This window comes from Theropithecus gelada, chromosome 7b, assembly GCF_003255815.1.
Source record: "Theropithecus gelada isolate Dixy chromosome 7b, Tgel_1.0, whole genome shotgun sequence".
Taxonomy (NCBI): Eukaryota; Metazoa; Chordata; class Mammalia; order Primates; family Cercopithecidae; genus Theropithecus; species Theropithecus gelada.
In genome coordinates, this window is record NC_037675.1 from 35,609,802 (window position 1) to 35,631,076 (window position 21,275).

The window sequence follows — 21,275 nt, forward strand, 5'->3', positions numbered from 1 at the left end:
GTTCGTCAGGCTGGTCTTGAACTCCTGACCTCTTGATCCGCCCACGTTTGCCTCCCAAAGTGCTGGATTATAGGCGTGAGCCACCGTGCCTGGCCTATGTCATGTTTTAAATTAGAATACTTACTTGCATATATCTGTAGAATCCTGAGTTCCTAAAGCATATAATGAAGAACCAATTCTATTGTAATCATCTGCAGCACCTATGGAGAAAGTTTTAAGAATTTAGTATACCTATTCCTTGATTTAAAAATACTTACTGAGTACTCACCTGTCAAACAATGTGTAATATGAGACACACTAGTAAAGAAAATAACACAAACAACAGGCATGGTGGCTTATGCCAATAATCCCAACACTTTGGGAGGCTGGGGCAGGCAGATCACCTGAGGTCAGGAGTTTTGAGACCAGCCTGGCCAACATGGTGAAACCTCATCTCTACCAAAAATTTAAAAATCAGCCAGGTGTCATGGTGCATGCTTGTAATCCCAGCTACTCAGAAGTCTGAGGCAGGAGAATCACCTGAACCCAGGACGCAGAGGTTGCAGTGAGCCAAGATCACGCCACTGCACTCCAGCCTGGGCAACGGAGCAAGACTCTATCTCAAACAAAAAAACAAACTGGAGGCTGGGTGCAGTGGCTCACGCCTGTAATCCCAGCACTTTGCGAGGCAAAGGCAGGTGGATCATGAGGTCAGGGGATCGAGACCATCCTGGCTAACATGGTGAAACCCCGTCTCTACTAAAAATACAAAATATTTGCTGGGCGTGGTGGCGGGCGCCTGTAGTCCCAGCTACTTGAGAGGCTGAGGCAGGAGAATGGCGTGAACCCTAGAGGCAGAGCTTGCAGTGAGCCGAGATCACGCCACTGCACTCTAGCCTGGGCAACAGAGCGAGACTCCGTCTCAAAAAACAAACAAACAAAAAACAAACAATCAAAAAAAACAAAGTAGAAAGCAAGAAATATAACTTTCTTCATTAATAGATGTGACATGATCATCTACATAGAAAATACTAAGGAATCTACAAAATAGTTACTAGAACTAATAAGTGAGTTTATTTAGCAAGATTGCAGAATATAAGATCAATACTGAAAAAATACACTGTGTTTCTATGTATTAGCAAAGAACAATTTGAAATTGAAATTTTAAAAAACATAACATGGCCTGGCGCGGTGGCTCACGCCTGTAATCCCAGCACTTTGGGAGGCCGAGGCAGGCGGATCATGAGGTCAGGAGATTGAGACCATCCTGGCTAACAAAGTGAAACCCCGTCTCTACTTGAAATACAAAAAATTAGCCAGGTGTGGTAGCGGGCGCCTGTAGTGCCAGCTACTCAGGAGGCTGAGGCAGGAGAATGGAGTGAACCCGGGAGGCGGAGCTTGCAGTAAGCCGAGATCACACCACTGCACTCCAGCATGGGCGACAGAGCTAGACTCTGTCTCAAAACAAACAAACAAACAAAAAACCAAAAAAAACCACCACCACCACCAACAAAAAATAACATTTATTTATTTGGACACAGGGTCTCATTCTGTTGCTCAGGCATGAGTGCCATGGTGTGATCATGGCTCACTGCAGTCTCAAGCTCCTGGGCTCAAGCGATTCTCCCACCTCAGCCTCCCGAGTAGCTGGGACCACAGGCGCATGCCACCACGGTTGGCTATTTTTTTTTTTTTTGGCAGGGGAGGGATAAGGCCTGACTCTGTCGTCCAGGCTGGAGTGCAGTGGTAGGGTCTTGGCTCACTGCAACCTCCGCCACCCGAGTTCAAGCGATTCTCATGCCTCAGCCTCTCAAGTAGCTGGGACTACAGGGGCATGCCACTATGCTCAGCTAATTTTTGTATTTTTAGCAGAGATGGGGTTGTTTTTTTGAGATGGAGTCTCGCTCTGTTACCCAGGCTGGAGTGCAGTGGCTCAACCTTGGCTCACTGCAAGCTCTGCCTCCCGGGTTCACATCATTCTCCTGCCTCAGCCTCCCGAGTATCTGGGACTACAGGCGCCTGCTACCACGCCCGGCTAATTTTTTGTATTTTTAGTAGAGACAGGGTTTCACCATGTTAGCCAGGATGGTCTCGATCTCCTGAACTCATGATCTGCCTGCCTTGGCCTCCCAAAGTGCTGGAATTACAGGTGTGAGCCACTGCGCCCAGCCAGAGATGGGGTTTCATCATGTGGGCTAGGCTGGTCTCGAACTCCTGACTTAAGGTGATTCGCTTGCCTCAGCCTCCCAAAGTGCTGGAATTACAGGCGTGAGCCAACACGCCTGGCGCCTATTTTTTGCAAAGACTGGGTTTCATCATGTTGCCCAGGCTGGTCTCAAGCGATCCAAACACCTCAGTCTCCTAAAGTGCTGAAATTACAGGTTTGAGTCACTGTCTTCAGCTTAATAAAACATAACATTTATAATAGCATCAAAAACCAAATAATCAGGAACCAATCTGACTAAAGATGTATAAGAGCTATACAATGAAAACTACAAAACACTGCTGAGATGAATTAACAAAGACCCAACTCAGTGGAAATATGCTATATTAATGTACCAGAAGGATCAATATTGTTAAGATACCAATTCTCTTCAAATTAATCTATAGAATCTACACAATCCCAATCAAAATCCCAGCAGCCACTTGTGTAGAAAAAGACAGCTGATTCTAAAAATTTATATGAAAATATAAAGATTCTAGGGTTGAGGGCAGTGGGTTCACACCTGTAATCACTCCCTCCTTTGGGAGGCCGAGGTGGATAGATCACTTGAAGTCAAGGGTTCGAGACCAGCCTGGCCAACATGGCAAAACTCTGTCTCTACTAAAAATGCAAAAATTAACCAGGTGTGGTGGCACGCATCTGTAGTCCCAGCTGCTCGGGAGGCTGAGGCACAAGGATTGCCTGAACCTGTGAGGCGGAGGTTGCAGTGAGCCAAGATCACACCACTGCACTCCAGCCTCCAGTCTTGGTGACAGAGTGAGATTCTGTCTCAAAAAAAGGAAAAAGTATAAAGATGCTAGGGCTGGGGGTGGTGGCTCACGCCTGTAATCCCAGCACTTTGGGAGGCCAAGGTGTGCAGATCATCTGAGGTCAGGAGTTTGAGACCTGCCTGCCCAACATGGTGAAACCCCCTCGCTACTGAAAATACAAAAATTAGCCAGGCTTGGTGGCAAGTACCTGTAATCCCAGCTAGTCATGAGGCTGAGGCAGGAGAATTGCTTGAACCCAGCAGGTGCAGGTTGCAGTGAGCTGAGATCGTGCCACTCACTCCAGCCTGGGCAACAGAGTGAGACTCTGTCTCACAAAAACAAAAAGCAAAGCAAAACAAAACAAAGAAAACATAAAGATTCTAAGAGGGGTCAAAAACCACTTTGATAAAGAATAAAGTTGGGCACAGTGGTTCACACCTGTAATCCCAGCACTTTGGGAGGCTGAGTTGGGCGGATCACTTCAAACCTGGAGTTCAAGACCAGCCTGGGCAATATGGCAAAACCCCATCTCTAATAAAAATACAAAAATCAGCCAGGCGTGGTAGTGCACACCTGTAATCCCAGCTACTGGGGAGGTCGAGGCATGAGAATCACTTGAACCCAGGAGACAGGGGTGGCAGTGAGCTGAGACTGTGCCACTGCACTCCATCCTGGATGACAGAGTGAGACTCCATCTAGGGAGAAAAAAAAAAAAGGAGTCTGGTGGCTCATGCCTGTAATTCCAGCCCTTTGGGAGGCCAAGGTGAGAGGACTGCTTGAGTCCAGGAGTTTAAGACCAACCCGAGCAACGTAGCAAGACCCTGTCTCTACCCCCTCAACAACAACAACAAAAATTAGCCAGGCATGGTGGCGAATGCCTGTGGTCCCAGTTACTTGGTAGGCTGAAGTGGAAGGATCGATTGAGGCTGCAGTGAGCCATGTTTGCACCAATACACTGATCCTGGGTGACAGAGCAAGACCCTGTCTCAAAAAAAAAACAAAACACAAAAAACAAAAAACAATAAAGCTGGGGCTGGGCATGGTGGCTCATGCCTGTAATCCCAGCACTCTGGGAGGCTGAGGCGGAATACGAGGTCAGGAGATCAAGACCATCCTGGCTAACACGCTGAAACCCTGTCTCTATTAAAAATACAAAAAATTAGCCAGGTGTGGTGGTGGGCGCCTGTAGTCCCAGCTACCCGGGAAGGCTGAGGCAGGAGAATGGCATGAACCTGGAAGGTGGAGTTTGCAGTGAGCCGAGATTGCGCCACTGCACTCCAGTAGGCTGGGTGACAGAGCAAGACTTCGTCTCAAAAAAAAAAAAGAAAGAGTAAAGCTGAAGGAAGGACACAAGAAAAAGAAAAGATATTGAACCTCAACAGTCATTAGGACAATACAAATCTAAACCACATTGAGTTACCACCACTGACCTATTTGAATAAAGTTAAAAAAGACTTCAAATTCCACTGGGAAAAATAAAAAGACTGACTATCATTGTTGGCAAAGATGTGGGGCAACTGGAACTCTCATGCCCTGCTCATGGGAATGCAAAATGGTACAATCATTGTGGGAAAAAAATGTGGTAGTTTCTTAAAGTTAAATATTCATTTACCACATGACTCAGGCATTCTACTTCTAGGTATTACCCAAGAGAAAGAAAGGATGTCCACATAAAGAGTTATATACAAATGGCTCATATAAATTGTATCTGTAATAGTCAAAGCTAGAAACAAATAATTTTTGTATATCCATTCAATGGAACACTACTTAGCAACAAAAAGAAATGAACTATTGATGTACACAACAATTTGGATGAATCTCAAAATAGTTTTTTGAGTTTCAAAGCTAAACAATAAAGAATACATACTGTATGATTCAATTTATATAAAATACTAGAAAATACAAACTAATCTATAGTGACAAAAAGCAGACCAGTGGCTATCCGGGAATAGGGCGGGAGGGAGAGATTTCAAAGGGCCACAAGAAACTTTTGGGGGTGATGTGTGTGTTCCTTATTTTGATTGTGGTAAGGATTTCACACATGTCAAAACTTACCAAACTGTACATTCTGACTACTGCAGCTTACTGATATCAATTACACTCAACACAGCTGTTAAAAAAAACCTCATTGGTCTATTTTGCACTTTGAGTGGTTCTTTTACATATATGATTTTGTAGCATTATGTACTTGGCCGTTTAGAAAACATTGGTCCAATGAATTATGCAGATGTTCTAAGTGGTGACACACTTAAATGTACAATTTTTTAAAAAATCACATTCACTAGTAACATTATCAATCTCTATATAGGTCTTCATTGGCCCATCTAGCTGGGCACAGTGGCAGGCGCCTGTAATCTCAGCTACTTGGGAGGCCGAGGCAGGAGAATTGCTTGAACCTGGGCGGCAGAGGTTGCAGTGAGCCGAGATCGCACCATTGCACTCCAGCCTGGGCAACAGAGACTCCGACCAAAAAAAAAAAAAAAAAAAAAAAAAATTGCAAGTGTATGGCAGGAAAGAATATAGAGACTACTAGTCCAGTATCTATTGGGAAGTAAGCTCATGGTGAGAGATAGAAAGTTTTCCAAAATTCTAATTATCGCTTGAAGTTTGACTTTTCATTGGCAACAAACACTATCTTTGTTTTTCTTGAAGTAACTGATTTTTTTTGGCCAGGTTCCTCCAATTTAAATAATTACCTGATTTTTGAGAAAACATTTGCCAAATATTCATAAACATAGTTTGTCTATCATTCTTTAAAGTAAAAGTAGTGTTCTATGAAAAAATTAGCTAGTTCAATCACAACTCAATCACTAAAATGCTTTTCTACAGAACCATCATACTTGAGTATGTAGCCAAAGTGCTTTATGCATACCTCCTATTTCATCACTCAGAATATTTAAAAATGTATACTCAAGGGTAGAGATTACAATCAATTTTTACTGTTTCATTAAGGGCATTCTTAAGTGAAAGTCACATTTTAAAAAAATTGTAAGTGGCTGGGTGCAGTGGCTCACACCTGTAATCCCAGCACTTTGGGAGGCCAAGGCAGGTAGATCATGAGGTCAGGAGTTCAAGACCATCCTGGCCAAGATGGTGAAACCCCATCTCTACCAAAAATACAAAAATTAACCTGGCGCGGTGGCAGGCGCCTGTAATCCCACCTACTTGGGAGACTGAGGCAGGAGAATTGCTTGAACCTGGGAGGCAGAGGTTGTTGCAGTGAGCTGAGATCGCGCCACTGCACTCCAGTCTAGGTGATAAGAGACTCCGTCTCAAAAAAAAAAAAAAAAAAGCTAGTGCATGGCAGGAAAGAATATAGAGACTACTAGTCCAGTTTGTTGCCACTGCCTCGATTTGTATGTAATTATGCAGCAGCAGCTTTATCCATCATTGGTGTAAACGTCAACATGGTGAAAAAGGCAAAAACTATCACAGTATCACTATAAAAATAGTTATTGTTTTGTTGTTGTTGTCTAGACAGTCTCACTCTGTCACCCCGACTGCAGTGTGGTGGTACGATCGACCACAGCTCACTGCAGCCTCGACCTCCCAGGCCCAAGGCATCCTCCCACCTTAGCTTTCCTAGTAGCTGGGACCACAGCCATGGGCCACCACGTCTGGCTAATTTTATTCTTTGTATTAGGCTGGTGCAATACAAACAGGGTCTTACTCTGTTGCTCAGGCTGGTCTTGAATTCCTGAGCTCAAGTGATCTTCCCGCTTCAGCCTCCGAAAGTATTGTAATTACAGGCGTGAGCCACTGTGCACAGCTGAAAATAGTTTTGACCTCACAGGCTCACTATAAAAGAGCCAGGGAGCCTAGACTCCAACAGACCACAGTTTGAGAACTACTGCTCTATATTAAGACTTTTTCAAACTATAATATGAACTTTATAATTATTCCATTAAAAGATATAAGCTTTAGCCACAGAAACATCTTACTTTTGTGGGATCTTGTCATTCTATCAGATTTAGCAGATGCATCCTTAACTCGGTTATGATATTCCAAAAGAAATGTTCGTTCATGCTCAAAGAAATCATCTACATCCTATAAGATCAAAAGAAAATACAAACTTTTTTCACTTATTTGCTTTAGTTTAATATGTAAATAACTTTATAAATATAAAAGATTATCAGTAAAATAGCACAGCTATCCTCTAATAGTCAGATGTTACTGTACTAATTTCACCAGCAAGACTTTAATAGACATGCATTTCTATCTATCAAGTAAGAAATCTTCTATGATTTTGTAACTGAAGGCTCCCCAGATAGGTCCAAGTTCACATGCTGTATGTGCTCCCCAAATAGGTCCAAGTTCACATTCTTTCTTCTTTTTTTGAGATGGAGTCTCACTCTGTCGCCTAGGCTGGAGTGCCGTGGCATGATCTTGGTTCATTGCAACCTCTGCCTGCCGGGTTCAAGCGATTCTCCTGCCTCGGTGTACCAATAGCTTGGGACTACAGGTGCACACCACTACACCCAGCTAATTTTTTTTTTTTTTTTAGGCGGAGTCTCGCTCTGTCACCAGGCTGGAGCACAGTGGCGCGATCTCGGCTCACTGCAACCTCCGCCTCCTGGGTTCAAGCGATTCTCCTGCCCCAGCCTCCTGAGTAGCTGAGACTACAGGCACACGCCACCACGTCCAGCTAATTTTTTTTTGTATTTTTAGTAGAGACGGGGTTTCACCATGTTGGTCACGCTGGTCTCGAACACCTGACCTCGTGATCCACCCGCCTTGGCCTCCCAAAGTGCTGGAATTACAGATGTAAGCCACCGCGTCCAGCCTAATTTTTGTATTTTTCAGTAGAGACAGAATTTCGCCATGTTGGCCAGGCTGGTCTCAAGTTTCTGACCTCAAGTGATCTGCCCGCCTCAGCCTCCCAAAGTGCTAAAGTGTTGGGATTACAGGCATGAGCCACCGCGCTTGGCCTCACATGATGTACTTATTTGTGATCTGCCTCTACAATTCTGCCTCTTCAGTAAACATACTATTGCCAGCAGAAGTGATCAATTGTTTTTAAGGAAAAAGAAAACAATTCTGGTGGACAGAGTGAAAATCTATTTTTCTTGGCCTGTTACGTATTCTACTGGCCATTCCTGAAGGCTGCCTAGCCTTAGTCATTAAGGCCCTTTCTTACTGCACTGAGGACCCTGGCCAAACTATCTGAGGGCAATAATACGATTAACCACTGTCTTCAATCTTTTTTTTTGAAACAAAGCTAGCTATACATTAAAAATAAAAATTATTATTATTATCTTCAGACAGAGTCTTGCTTTGAAATCCAGGCTGGACTACAGTGGTGCAAACATGGCTCACTGCAGCCTCAACCTCCCTGGCTCAAGCAATCCTCCTGACTTAGCATCCCAAGTAGCTGGGACTACAGGTGCATGCCACGATGCCAAGACAATTTTTGTATTTTTTGTAGAGACAGGGTTTTGTCATGTTGCCCAGGCTGGTCTTAAACTCCTGAGTTAAAGTGATCCACCTGCCTTAGCCTTCCAAAATGTTAGGATTATAGGAGTGAGCCACTGCACCTGGCACAAAAATGAAATTAATAGTATTTTACCTCCTTGAAAATTACCAATAATTAAGTGAAAAAGCATCAGCTGACAGGATATAATTGGAGACCAGTATCAACAGAACACAAGCAGCAAGAGTCAGTACTGACAAAATGTCATTGAAAACTGTAATTCAGGCCGGGCGCGGTGGCTCAAGCCTGTAATCCCAGCACTTTGGGAGGCCGAGACGGGCGGATCACGAGGTCAGGAGATCGAGACCATCCTGGCTAACATGGTGAAACCCCGTCTCTACTAAAAATACAAAAAACTAGCCGGGCGTGGTGGCGGGCGCCTGTAGTCCCAGCTACTCGGAGGCTGAGGCAGGAGAATGGCGTGAACCTGGGAGGCGGAGCTTGCAGTGAGCCGAGATCGCGCCACTGCACTCCAGCCTGGGTGACAGCGCGAGACTCCGTCTCAAAAAAAAAAAAAAAAAAAAAAAGAAAACTGTAATTCAGCTGGATACAGTGGCTCACACCTGTAATCCCAGCACTTTGGGGAGGCCGAGGTGGGCAGATCACTTGAGCCCAGGAGTTCAGCCTGGGCAACATGGAGAAACTGTCTCTACAAAAAATACAAAAATTAGCTGGGTGCGGTGGCATGCACCTATAGTTCCAGCTACTTGGGAGGCTGAAGTGGGAGGATCGTTTGAGCCTGGGAGGCAGAGGTTGCAGTGAGCCGAGATTGGGGCTGCACAGCAGCAGCCTAAGGCAACAGAGCAAGACCCTGTCTCAAAACACAAAATAAAATAAAAAATAAATATTAAAATAAAATTCATAATTCATATGTAACAGTTCTCTTTTTCTCTTTCGCCCAGGCTGGAGTGCAATGGCACAATCTTGGCTAACTGCAACCTCTGCCTCTGGGGTTCAGGCGATTCTCCTACCTCAAAAGCCTCCCGAGTAGCTGGGATTACAGGCATGAGCCACCATGCCTGGCTAATTTTGTATTTTTCGCAGAGACAGGGTTTCTCCATGTTGGCCAGGCTGGTCTCAAACTCCCAACTTCAGGTGATCCGCCCGCCTCGGCCTCCCAAAGTGCTAGGATTACAGGCGTGAGCCACCGCGCCAGGCCAGTTTTCTTAACTGTAGAAATGTGGATAAAACTGGCAGGGTTGTTGTGAAGATTACACAAGAAAATGTGGGCTACCAATCAACACATTATAAGTGTTCAAAAATGTTATTACTCTATTAATAAAATTATCAAAATTATAATCAACATAGTGCTTTACATTTAATGGCTAAGAAAAATGGTTGATATTAATGCATAAGCAGCATCAAATGGAAGTAAGCTGAGTCCTTATTGGAAAGCAGCCACAGCACATGCACTGTCAAGTATCCACTGACCTGTCTCTGAAAAATCAGAGTATAAATCAAATAGTACTCTACACACCAATTTTATTATGTCTATAAAAACAGGCAATGATGACAAAGCAGCATTCTTTTCTTCCTAGTATTTGCTTGATAATAGAAACATTGTTCTCATATTTTAATGGTAAGAATCTTCAGATAAATCAACTCTTGTACCATTTTTAGAACATCATTAAGAAAAATACAGGTGTTTTCGGCCGGGCGCAGTGGCTCACGCCTGTAATCCCAGCACTTTGGGAGGCCAAGGCAGGCAGATCAAGAGGTGAGGAGATCGAGACCATCCTGGCCAACACAGTGAAACCCTGTCTCTACTAAAAATACAAAAAAATTAGCTGGGTGTGGTGGCGGGCGCCTGTAGTCCCAGCTACTTGGGAGGCTGAGGCAGGGGAATGGTGTGAACCTGGGAGGCGGAATTTGCAGTGAGCCGAGATCATGCCACTGCATTACAGCTTGGGCGAGAGAGCAAGACTCCGTCTCAAAAAAAAAAAAAAAGAAAAAAAAAAGGAAAAAAAAATAGGTGTTTTCCACACATATTATCTCAATCTTTTTATTAAGTCAGTAAGGTGGGTAGTATTATTAACCCCATTTTGAAAATGGAAAATCTGCCAGGGCACAGTGGTTCACACCTGTAACATCCTAGCACTTTGGGAGGCCAAGGCAGGCAGATCACGAGGTCAAGACTTTGAGACCAGCCTGGCCAACATGGTGAAACCCCGTCTCCACCAAAAATACAAAAATTAGCCGGGCATGGTGGCGGGTGCCTGTAATTCCAGCTACTCAGGAGGCTGAGGCAGGAGAATTGCTTGAACCTGGGAGGCAGAGGTTGCAGTGAGCCGAGATTATGCCACTGCACTCCAGCCTGCGCGACAGAGCAAGACTCTATCTTGGGGAAAAAAAAGAAAAAAGAGAGAAAACGGGAAAACCGAGATCCAGAAAAATAAAAGAAAGTAACTTTTCCCAAGGACATGTAGCTTGAAGCAACACCAAAACCCCAACTGAGATCTTTTTTTTTGTTTTTTTTTGGGACAGAGTGTCTCACTCTGTCGCCCAGGCTAGAGTGCAGTGGCAAAATCTCAGCTCACCGCAACTTCCGCCTCCTAGGTTCCTCAGCCTCCCGAGACCTCCAGGCTGGTCTTGAACTCCTGATCTCAAATGATCCACCCACCTTGGCCTCCCAAAGTGCTGGGATTACAGGCGTGGGCCACCGTGCTCGGCCTCAACAGAGATCTTCTAACTCTAAGCTGAACTTAGGTCTGCCCCTAACATTTCCAAGGCTAAACGTTAAATGTAAAAACAGAGGCAGCATCTCTTGGTACGCTCTGCAGCTCTGTCTGTCCTGCATCTAGGAGGACTTCATGTGCATGTGGGTGGACATTCCAAATTGCACATTGTCCCTCCCCTCCACCCACCTGCCCCATGATTGCCCCTTAACCACTCATGGAATACACATGAATGGCATGAACTCAGGGACGTTGCCCACGTAGGAACTGCAAGGCTTGGGATTTGGGTAGGGAAATAGGGGATTCTAGAAACCTGTAACCTGGTCTGATGTGAAGGGAAGGGGTGTGGGCTGCAGTCGGGCAAATTCCCTTAGCTTAAGACTTCTCATCCATTGTAGAAGGGAACGCTCTAAGGAGAGGAATCCAGGTCAAGGGGATTCCTCCTGTTCCTAGGACTAAAGATTCTAACCGTGCAAATGTCTTTTACTCTAATTCTGCACATTTGAAATCTCAATCTATCTCCCTTTCAAAAGAAGTCTCAATACCACAGTTAATCAAGTAAAATCTTACCTTTACTCCTGAAACGATTACTCCGTCTGCTGACTTAACCATGTTTTTAAAGAAATCTTCAAGTTTCTCTTTTTTATTTTTTCCTCGCACACTCAACTGAAAGAAAGGTAATTTAGCATTTTTTAAGGTTACAAAAGGAAAGCAGTACCTCCTTTTTCTTTGATATTTAAATGGCAATCTCAAAAGGATCCTAGTTTTTAATCTTAATATATAAGTGGCAATTTCATCATGTACATCAATGATTTTCAAATTTTAGGGCATAAAAAGGAGTTTGGTAATAATATAGATATTCAGGACTCACTCTCAAAGATTCAGGTTCAGTTGGTCAACAAGAAGGCCTAGATATTTCACATTTTATGAGCATATCTGATAATTCTGTTGCAAGCAGCCCTCTCACCATATTTTGTCAAACACTGCTGTATAAAATTTTAATAGACAATTAAAATTTTGGCTCGGGAATTCCTTTAAACATGTAAAATTTATTGGGGCACAATATACTACTGTACGATTCCACAATAACTCTGAATACATATCCTATACATTTGGAACTCTGCACTCATCCAACTGTCTCTTGTCTGGCTTTTGGGGTCAGCAATTTATAGCACAAGGGACACAAAAAAGATGACTTTGAACAACATGAATGGTTATCCAAGGGCAAAACCAACAAGCAGCAGCTAACTCTTTGACTCCTAGCACTTGCTGCATCAGGGTGCTCCATAAAGGAGCAACCCATCTAATTCCCGTGTACTTCCATTGCTTCAATGCCCACCTTTATGTAAATGACTCACAACTCTCTATCACTACCTGCTATGGTCTGAATGTATGTGTCCCCCTAAAATTCATATGCTAAAAAAAAATTTTTTTTGAGACACTGTCTCCCTCTGTCATCCAAGCTGAAGTACAGTGGTGTGATCTAGGCTCACTGTAACCTCTGCCTCCCGGGTTCAAGGTATTCTCCTGCCTCAGCCTCCCGAGGAGCTGGGACCACAAGCATGTACCATCATGCTCGACTATTTTTAGTAGAAACAGGATTTCACTGTGTTGGCCAGAGTGGTCCTGAACTCCTGACCTCAGGTGATCCAACCACCTCGGCCTCCCAAAGTGCTGGGATTACAGGCATGCGTCACCACGACTGGCCCGTATCTTGAAGCTTAACTCCCAAGGTAATAATAATTAAGAAGAGGTGGGCCTGAGCCAGGTGCAGTGGCTCGTGCCTGGAGTCCCAGCTACTTGGGAGGCTGAGGTGGGAGGATCATTGGATGCCAGGAGTTTGAGGCTGCAATGTGCTATAACTGCACCTGTGAAAAGCCATTACATTTCAGCCTGGGCAATACAGCAAGACTCCATCTCTTAAAAATAGGTGGGGCTTTTGAGAAGTGATTAGGTCATGAGGGTGGAGCCTTCATAAATGGGATTAGTCCTTATAAAAGAGGCTGAGGGAATGTTACCCTCTTGCCCCTTCCTTCTGCCACGTGAGGACACAACAAAAAGGTGCCACCTATGAAGCACAGCGCCCTCACCAGACACGCAATCTGCCAGCACCCTGATCTTGGACTTCCCATTCTCCAGAACTGTAAATGATAAATTCTGTTGTTTATAAATTAGCCAGTCTAAGGTATTTTGCTATAGCAGCCAAACAGACTAGAATACTACCCATAAGCTCGTTCCTTAACCTTACATGTTATATCCAATTGCCCACATGATTTCCTTACATGGAGACTGTGACTGTAACCTCACATTAGATGACTCTAACACAGTGCTCATTAAAATCTAATCTCTGGGCTGGGCGCAGTGGCTCACGCCTGTAATCCCAGCCCTTTGAGAGGCTGAGGCCAGTGGATCACCTGAGGTCAGGAGTTCGAAACTAGCTTTGACCAACATGGTGAAACCCCATCTCTACTAAAAATACTAAAATTAGCTGGGCGTCATGGCATCTGCTTATAATCCCAGCTACTAGGGAGACTGAGGCAAGAGAATCTTTTGAACCCGGGAGGCAGAGGTTGCCATGAGCCGAGATCGCACCATTGCATTCCAGCCTGGGCAACAAGAGTGAAACTCCGTCTCAAAAAAAAAAAAAAAATTAGCCAGGCATGGTGAAACATGCCTGTAATCCCAGCTACTCGGGAGGCTGAGGCTGGAGAATCACTTGAACCTGGGAGGCAGAGGTTGTACTGAGCTGAGATCGCACCACCACACTCCAGCCTGGGCAACAGAGCAAGACTCCATCTCAAAAAAAAAGAAAAAAAGAAAAAAAAATCTAAACTCCAAAATTTCTGTCTTCCCTCTTTGAGTTGTGGCCCCTTCATTCGAACAGTCTCTCTGACTCCAACATGTTCCCTAAAATTCCACACTTCTCATTTAAATCTTGAAATTTCTACAACTTCTTCCTTTTCCTCATAGCTCAAATTCTACCAGCAAATGACTGAAAACTGTCCCTTTCCACTCCTATTCTCCTAGTAAAGTCTTCATCATCTCTTTCCTAGACTGATCTATTAGTTAATAATTCTCATCTTATTCCAATCCATTCTATTGCCTGGGACAACTTTCCCAAATCAAATTTTGAGCATCTCATCCTTACTCACAAACTTTAGCTTCTTTTCTCTTTTTTCTCTTTTGAGACAGAACCTCTCTGTCACCCATGCTGTTGCACAATCTCAGCTCACTGCAACCTCCACCTCCCACATACAAGTGATTCTCATGTCTCAGCCTCCCAAGTAGCTGGGATTACAGGCGAGCGCCACCACGCCCAGCTAATGTTTGTGTTTTTAGTAGAGATGGGGGTTTCACCATGTTGCCCAGGCTGGTCTTGAACTCCTGGCCTCAAGTGAATGTCTTGCCTCAGTCTGCCAAAGTGTTGGGATTACAGAAATGAGCCACCGCACCCGGCTTTTTTCTTTCTTCTTTTCATTTTCTTTTTTTTTTTTTATTGAGACGGAGTCTCGCTCTGTCACCCAGGCTGGAGTGCAGTGGCCGGATCTCAGCTCACTGCAAGCTCTGCCTCCCGGGTTTACGCCATTCTCCTGTCTCAGCCTCCCAAGTAGCTGGGACTACAGGCGCCCGCCACCATGCCCGACTAGTTTTTTGTATTTTTTAGTAGAGACGGGGTTTCATCGTGTTAGCCAGGATGGTCTCGATCTCCTGACCTCGTGATCCGCCCGTCTCGGCCTCCCAAAGTGCTCGGATTACAGGCTTGAGCCACCGCGCCCGGCCTCTTCTTTTCTTTTTTTAAACAGAGTCATACTATGTTGCCCAGGCTGGTCTCGAACTCCTCAGCTCAAGCACTCCTCCTGCCTCGGCCTCCTAAAGTACTGGGATTAAAGGTGTGACTTACCACACCTGGCCCAAATTCTTTGATCTTGAGGTTAACCTGTAAGTACATGAGCACTATGCTACATTTATTTTCTGCGAAAATTATGAATTAATCTTGTCATCCAAACATAGGTTCCAAGATTTGTATCAGTGATTCAGTAAAAAATTTTTTGCCAGCACTATGAACGAAGAAATCGTTAAAGTGCAACCACCCTGGCCTGACGCGGTGGCTCACACCTGTAATCCCCGCACTTTGGGAGGCTGATGCAGGCAGGTCACCTGAGGTCAGGAGTTCGAGACCAGCCTGATCAACATGGCAAAACCCTGTCTCTACTAAAATACAAAAATTAGTTGGGTATGGTGGCTACTCGGGAGCGGCAGAGGAATCACTTGAACCTGGGAGGCGGAGGTTGTAGTGAGCCAAGATCGTGCCACTGCACTCCAGCCTGGGCGACAGAGAGAGATTCCATCTCAAAAAAAAAAAAAAAAAGTTTTTAGGTAGGGAAGGGAAAAATAACGACTGATCAGCACCAATGGTCAGTTAAACAGATTCAGAGTCAATGATTTACCCAAATCTGGAATTCTTTAGCTCAATCACCTCCTCAGAATTCTCTACAAGGCTTCAGAAGACTCCAAACTCAAATTTAAGAACATTAGTCAATGTGATAACCCTATTTCTTTTTGTTTTGTTTTTTTTTTGAGACGGAGTCTCGCTTTGTCACTCAGGCTGGAATGCAGTGGCGCAACCTTGCTTCACCGCAACCTCTGCCTCCCAGGTTCAAGCGATTCTTCTACCTCAGCCTCCCAAGTAGCTGGGATGACAGGCATGTAGCCACCAAGCCCAGGTAATTTTTGTATTTTAAGTAGAGACGGGGTTTCACCATATTGGCCAGGCTGGTCTCAAACTCCTGACCTCGTGATCCGCCCGCCTCGGCCTCCCAAAGTGCTGGAATTATAGGCTGAGTCACCGTGCCTCGCCCCTACTTCTCAAGAGATTTGCAATTAAGGATTACAAAAAAAAAATCAGTGTCCCTTGAAGTAACACGATTATTTATTTATTTATTTATTTTGAGAAGGAGTCTCTCTCTGTTGCCCAGGCTGGAAGTGCAGTGGCGTGATCTCAGCTCACTGCAAGCTCCGCCTCCCGGGTTCATGCCATTCTCCTGTCTCAGCCACCTGAGTAGCTGGGACTACAGACACCCGCCACCACGCCCGGCTAATTGTTTTTGTATTTTTAGTAGAGACGGGGGTTTCACCATGTTAGACAGGATGGTCTCGATCTGCTGACCTTGTGATCCACCTGTCTCGGCCTCCCAAAGTGCTGGGACTATAGGCGTGAGCCACTACGCCCAACCAGTAACACGATTTTTTTATTTTTTATTTTTAGTTTTTGAGATGGGAATTCCACTTTTGTCCCCCAGGCTGGAGTGCAATGGCACGATCTCGGCTCTCTGCAACCTCTGCCTCCCGGGTTCAAGTGATTCTCCTGTCTTAGCCTCCTGAGTAGCTGGTACAGGCACCCGCCACCATGCCCAGATAATTTTTGTATTTTTAGTAGAGATGGGATTTTATCATGTTGGCCAGGCTGTTCTCAAACTCCTGACCTCAGGTGATCTATCTGGGTCAGCCTCCCAAAGTGCTGGGATTACAAGCATGAGACACCATGCCTGGCTAGTAACATGCTTAACTATCATGCTGTCAATTAATCTACTCAAGTTCTACTGAAATAACTGCATTACTACTGAAAAAGTGTCACTTAACTTGAAAAATACAAACAGGCCAGGCGCGGCTCACGCCTATAATCCTAGCACTTTGGGAGGCTGAGGCGGGTGGATCACCTGAGGTCAGGAGTTCGAGACCAGCCTGGCCAACATGGTGAAACTCCATCTCTACTAAAAATACAAAAATTAGGCTGGGCGCAGTGGCTTACACCTGTAATCCCAGCACTTTGGGAGGCTGAGGTGGGTGAATCACCTGAGGTCGCGAGTTCGAGACCAGCCTGACCAACATGGAGAAACCCCGTCTCTACTAAAAATCCAAAAATCATCTTGGCATGGTGGCGCATTCCTGTAATCCCAGCTACTTGGGAGTCTGAGGCAGAAGAATCGCTTGAACCCAGGAGGCAGAAGCTTTGGTAAGCCGAGATTACACCATTGCATTCCAGCCTGGGAAACATGAGCGAAATTCCATCTCAAAAAAAAAAAAAATTAGCTGGGACTACAGGTGCATAGTCTTGGGAAGCTGAGGCACGAGATTCACTTGAATCTGGGAGGAGGATGTCGCAGTGAGCAGAGACTGTGCCACGGCACTTCAGCCTGGATGACAGAGCAAGACTCTGTCTCAATAGAAAAAAAAAAAAGAAAAATACAAACATTCTAAAAAAAGGCCTTGAGCCTTTTCTAACTACTCTTGCCTTTTCCAATGACTCTTTAAAAACAAAACGTGGGCCAGGCTCAGTGGCTCACGCCTGTAATCCCAGCACTTTGGGAGGCCAAAGCGGGCAGATCACAAGGTCAGGAGATTGAGACCATCCCGACTAACATGGTGAAATCCCCTCTCTACTAAAAAATAGAAAAAATTAGCCGGGTGTGGTGGCGGGCGCCTGTACTCCCAACTACTAGGGAGGCTGAGATAGGAGAATGGTGTGAACCTGGGAGGCGGAGCTTGCGGTGAGTCAAGATCATGCCACTACACTCTAGCCTGGGAAACAGAGCGAGACCCCGTCTCAAAAACAAAAAAAAGAAAGAAAACTTGACCACCAATCAATTTGATACTCACATCTTGATTATATTCCAAGAAGACATGGAAATTTAAATCTTTTCTCAAAATAGGATGTGCTGCCACACGACACAGGAACACTTCATGCATCGCAACTGTCTTCTTGAATATTGCCAAATATTCACTAGAAACAATACAGAAAATTAAAGGTAAAAAACTCCATCAACTAAAAAGTCACCTGCAACAATTTTTTTCAGAAAATATTCTTTGGATTATTCCAAATGCAAAATTAGAGATACAAAGATATAATTCATGTAAACAAGGGTTTTAGTTGAACTGTTAATGAAATACATAAAACCCAGTTTGAAAAAGATTTCATGCCAGTTAATAATATTTATATCTGATTGTTAATATTTTTAAGTTTTACAAATTTTTCTTACTATGAGAGTTGATGTTAAAGTTAACTATAGGGCTGCTTGTTCTCAGCTCTAGAGAAAGTATGCTACAAATTATTTGATAGAATCTTAATGATTCAATATCCAATTACTGCTTTTAAACAACTTAGTACAAAAAAAATTAAAACCCAAACCTCAGTGAGCATATTTTCAACGTTAATAATTATTTTCATCTAATTACCTAAACACACAAGAAACACACTACGAAGAAACTGATTGTTTTTGCCATTACACCAAGGAAATGTGTTTAAAATATTTTAATACCAGCAGTGAATCTCAGAGACCACAAAGTAATACATGTCAGTTTGGGGGGAAAAAAAACCAAACATTCAAGGAAAAGGCCTGATATTCTTGCTTCAACTACGTGCAAGAAGGGTAAGTTTTACATACCAGCAAACCAGCAAACCAGCAGGACCAATGTTGGGAGAAGTTTGATCTCTGTGAGGGTAGTCATTCAGTGAAGACAAAAAAGAAGGATGCAGAGGATGGAGGTAGCAGTAGAATAAACCCATGGTTCTCTGTTATCCAACCCCTAACCAGACCACAAAAGAATCATGATCAGGGCCACTGGAAAATCACAGATTCTTCTATATTAATGTGCTCTGCTCATTTCCAGTTTTCAGTCTTATAAACTTTGAATATATATCTGTCTGCTATCAGACCACTGCTTGCATCCAAGACCTGCTTTGCTGATTTATCTTTTTAAGAGTTTAGCATCCTGAAGAGGAGTCTAGTAGCAGTGTCAATATATAACTGATAACTGAAACTAGTGGAAGAAGAGGAGAGGAAATGTATGAAGGGGAGAAATGACCCAAAAAAGTGACAGAGATGATAACTAAGGAAAATTATTTCCTTGTACAACTCTCAAAATAGAGAAACATATCCAAGGCCGGGCGTGGTGGCTCACACCTGTAATCCCAGCACTTTGGGAGGCCGAGACGGGCGGATCACGAGGTCAGGAGATCAAGACCATCCTGGCTAACATGGTGAAACCCCGTCACTACTAAAAATACAAAAAAATTAGCCGGGAGTAGTGGCGGGCACCTGTAGTCCCAGCTACTCGGGAGGCTGAGGCAGGAGAATGGCGTGAACCCAGGAGGCGGAGCTTGTAGTGAGCTGAGATCGCGCCACTGCACTCCAGCCTGGGCGACTGAGCAAGACACTGTCTCAAAAAAAAAAAAAAAAAAAAGAGAAACATATCCAGCAAATCCAAAATTACTCCAAATGTTTAATAAAAGAGGAAAGATTCTGTATGTTTAGCAAATACACTAAAAATGAAATATAGGCTGAAAATCTGAAAATATACCCCAAAATCTGAAATCTAAAATACTCCAAAATCTGAAAAGTTTTAAGCAAAGACATGACGCTCAAAGGAAATATTCATCAGAACATTTCAGATTTCAGATTAGGGATGCTCAATCAGTAAGTATAAAGGAAACAGTCCAAAAAAAACCAAAAATTAAAATCCAAAATGTACTCCCACGCATTCTGTGTAACTGATACTCAACCTGTACATAATTTCCCTTTCTTCCTTTCTCTGCCTGTGGCTTCTGCCCAAAGGGAAAAGAATACAGAAGCAAAGTAACTAGAGAATAGTTAAAAACTGTTTTTCATGAAATGACTGTATTAGTTTCATATATACTACAAATGTATTAGATTCTGAAAAAATTGTGATAATTAGCATTGCATACACATGCATTTTTAAGAAAACAGAATATATGTAGTTGCTCAGTACATTCTCTTTTGAGAATTATGGCAATATGTCCACACTGAAAAAAGAGAACTAGGTTGGTAGTGACTAAGCTTTATAAATAGAAATAAAACAAAACAATGTCTATTCTGCTTTAAAAAGTCATGTTCTCTATTTCTTTTTCCCCTAAGTCCAAAGACAGACTAGACCTTTTACTTTTTTTTTTTTTTGAGACGGAGTCTGGCTCTGTAGCCCAGGCAAGAGTACAGTGGCCGGATCTCAGCTCACTGCAAGCTCCGCCTCCCGGGTTCACGCCATTCTCCGGCCTCAGCCTCCCGAGTAGCTGGGGCTACAGGTGCCCGCCACCTCGCCCGGCTAGTTTTTTGTATTTCTTAGTAGAGACGGGGTTTCACCGTGTTAGCCAGGATGGTCTCGATCTCCTGACCTCGTGATCCACCCGTCTCGGCCTCCCAAAGTGCTGGGATTACAGGCTTGAGCCACCGCGCCCGGCCGACCTTTTACTTTTTTAAAATAAGCTTTTGGATCTTCCATTTTCAACTTTCAGGGTCTATTTCAAATATGAATTTAAATAATTTTACAGTGGAGACAATTATTCTATCATTTTCCTGTAGGCTCTGATCATGATCATTAATACTGGTTGTGTGACTTAAACCTGCATCTTCCAGACAGGGTCTCCATGGTGAAACAATTAAAATGATGGGATATCAGAAAACACCAAAAAAGGCAAGCACAATTAACAAAGGCAACAACGACCACAAAAAGAAAAAAAAAAAATCACATACGCTTCCAGTTCCTGTTTCATCTTTGTGAATTCCTCCTTCGTCATCGACCCTTCTCCTTCACCAAGCTTCTGCAGTTTTTCCCTTGAAGCATCAAAGTCAGGTCTTGGTGGTGCTGGTGGAATCTGTAACAGGACCAAATCACTAATTTTAAGGAAATTTTCATTTCTTGAAGCACTGTACTACTGCCACCATAAAAGACTGTGTCTGGGAAAGCTAAGGGTATCCAGAATGAGCTGAACACCAGGAACACCCAAATTCAGATTGGAGAACTTGACTAGTTGTAAAAATTAAGAGTTTTGACCGAGCGCAATGGCTCACACCTGTAATCCCAGCACTTTGGGAGGCCGAGGCAAGTGGATCATGAGGTCAAGAGATTGAGACCATCCTGGCCAACATGGTGAAACTCTGCCTCTACTAAAAATACAAAAATTAGCTGGGTGTGGTGGCGCACGCCTGTAGTCCCAGCTACTCGGGAGGCTGAGGCAGGAGAATTGCTTGAACCAGGGAGGCAGAGATTGCAGTGAGCTGAGATCGTGCCACTGCGCTCCAGCCTGGCAACAAAGCGAGACTCCGTCTCAAAAAACAAACAAAAAAAGAGTTCTGAGGTCCTGTACACTAAAGAAGAAATACAGC

At 44.0% G+C, this 21,275-nt stretch overlaps 1 protein-coding gene across 1 annotated transcript in view; it reads right to left on the reverse strand.

Annotated features, from left to right (window-relative positions):
• SNX6 (sorting nexin 6) overlaps positions 1 to 21,275 on the reverse strand; it is a 71,986-nt gene that overhangs the window by 25,619 nt on the left and 25,092 nt on the right. The window contains exons 5-9 of the mRNA XM_025391700.1: positions 20,643 to 20,764; positions 17,755 to 17,878; positions 11,668 to 11,763; positions 6,894 to 6,999; positions 125 to 200 (exon numbers count right to left, since the gene is read on the reverse strand). Of these exons, the coding sequence (XP_025247485.1) occupies positions 125 to 200; positions 6,894 to 6,999; positions 11,668 to 11,763; positions 17,755 to 17,878; positions 20,643 to 20,764 (524 nt within the window). The remainder of the gene's footprint in view (positions 1 to 124; positions 201 to 6,893; positions 7,000 to 11,667; positions 11,764 to 17,754; positions 17,879 to 20,642; positions 20,765 to 21,275) is intronic.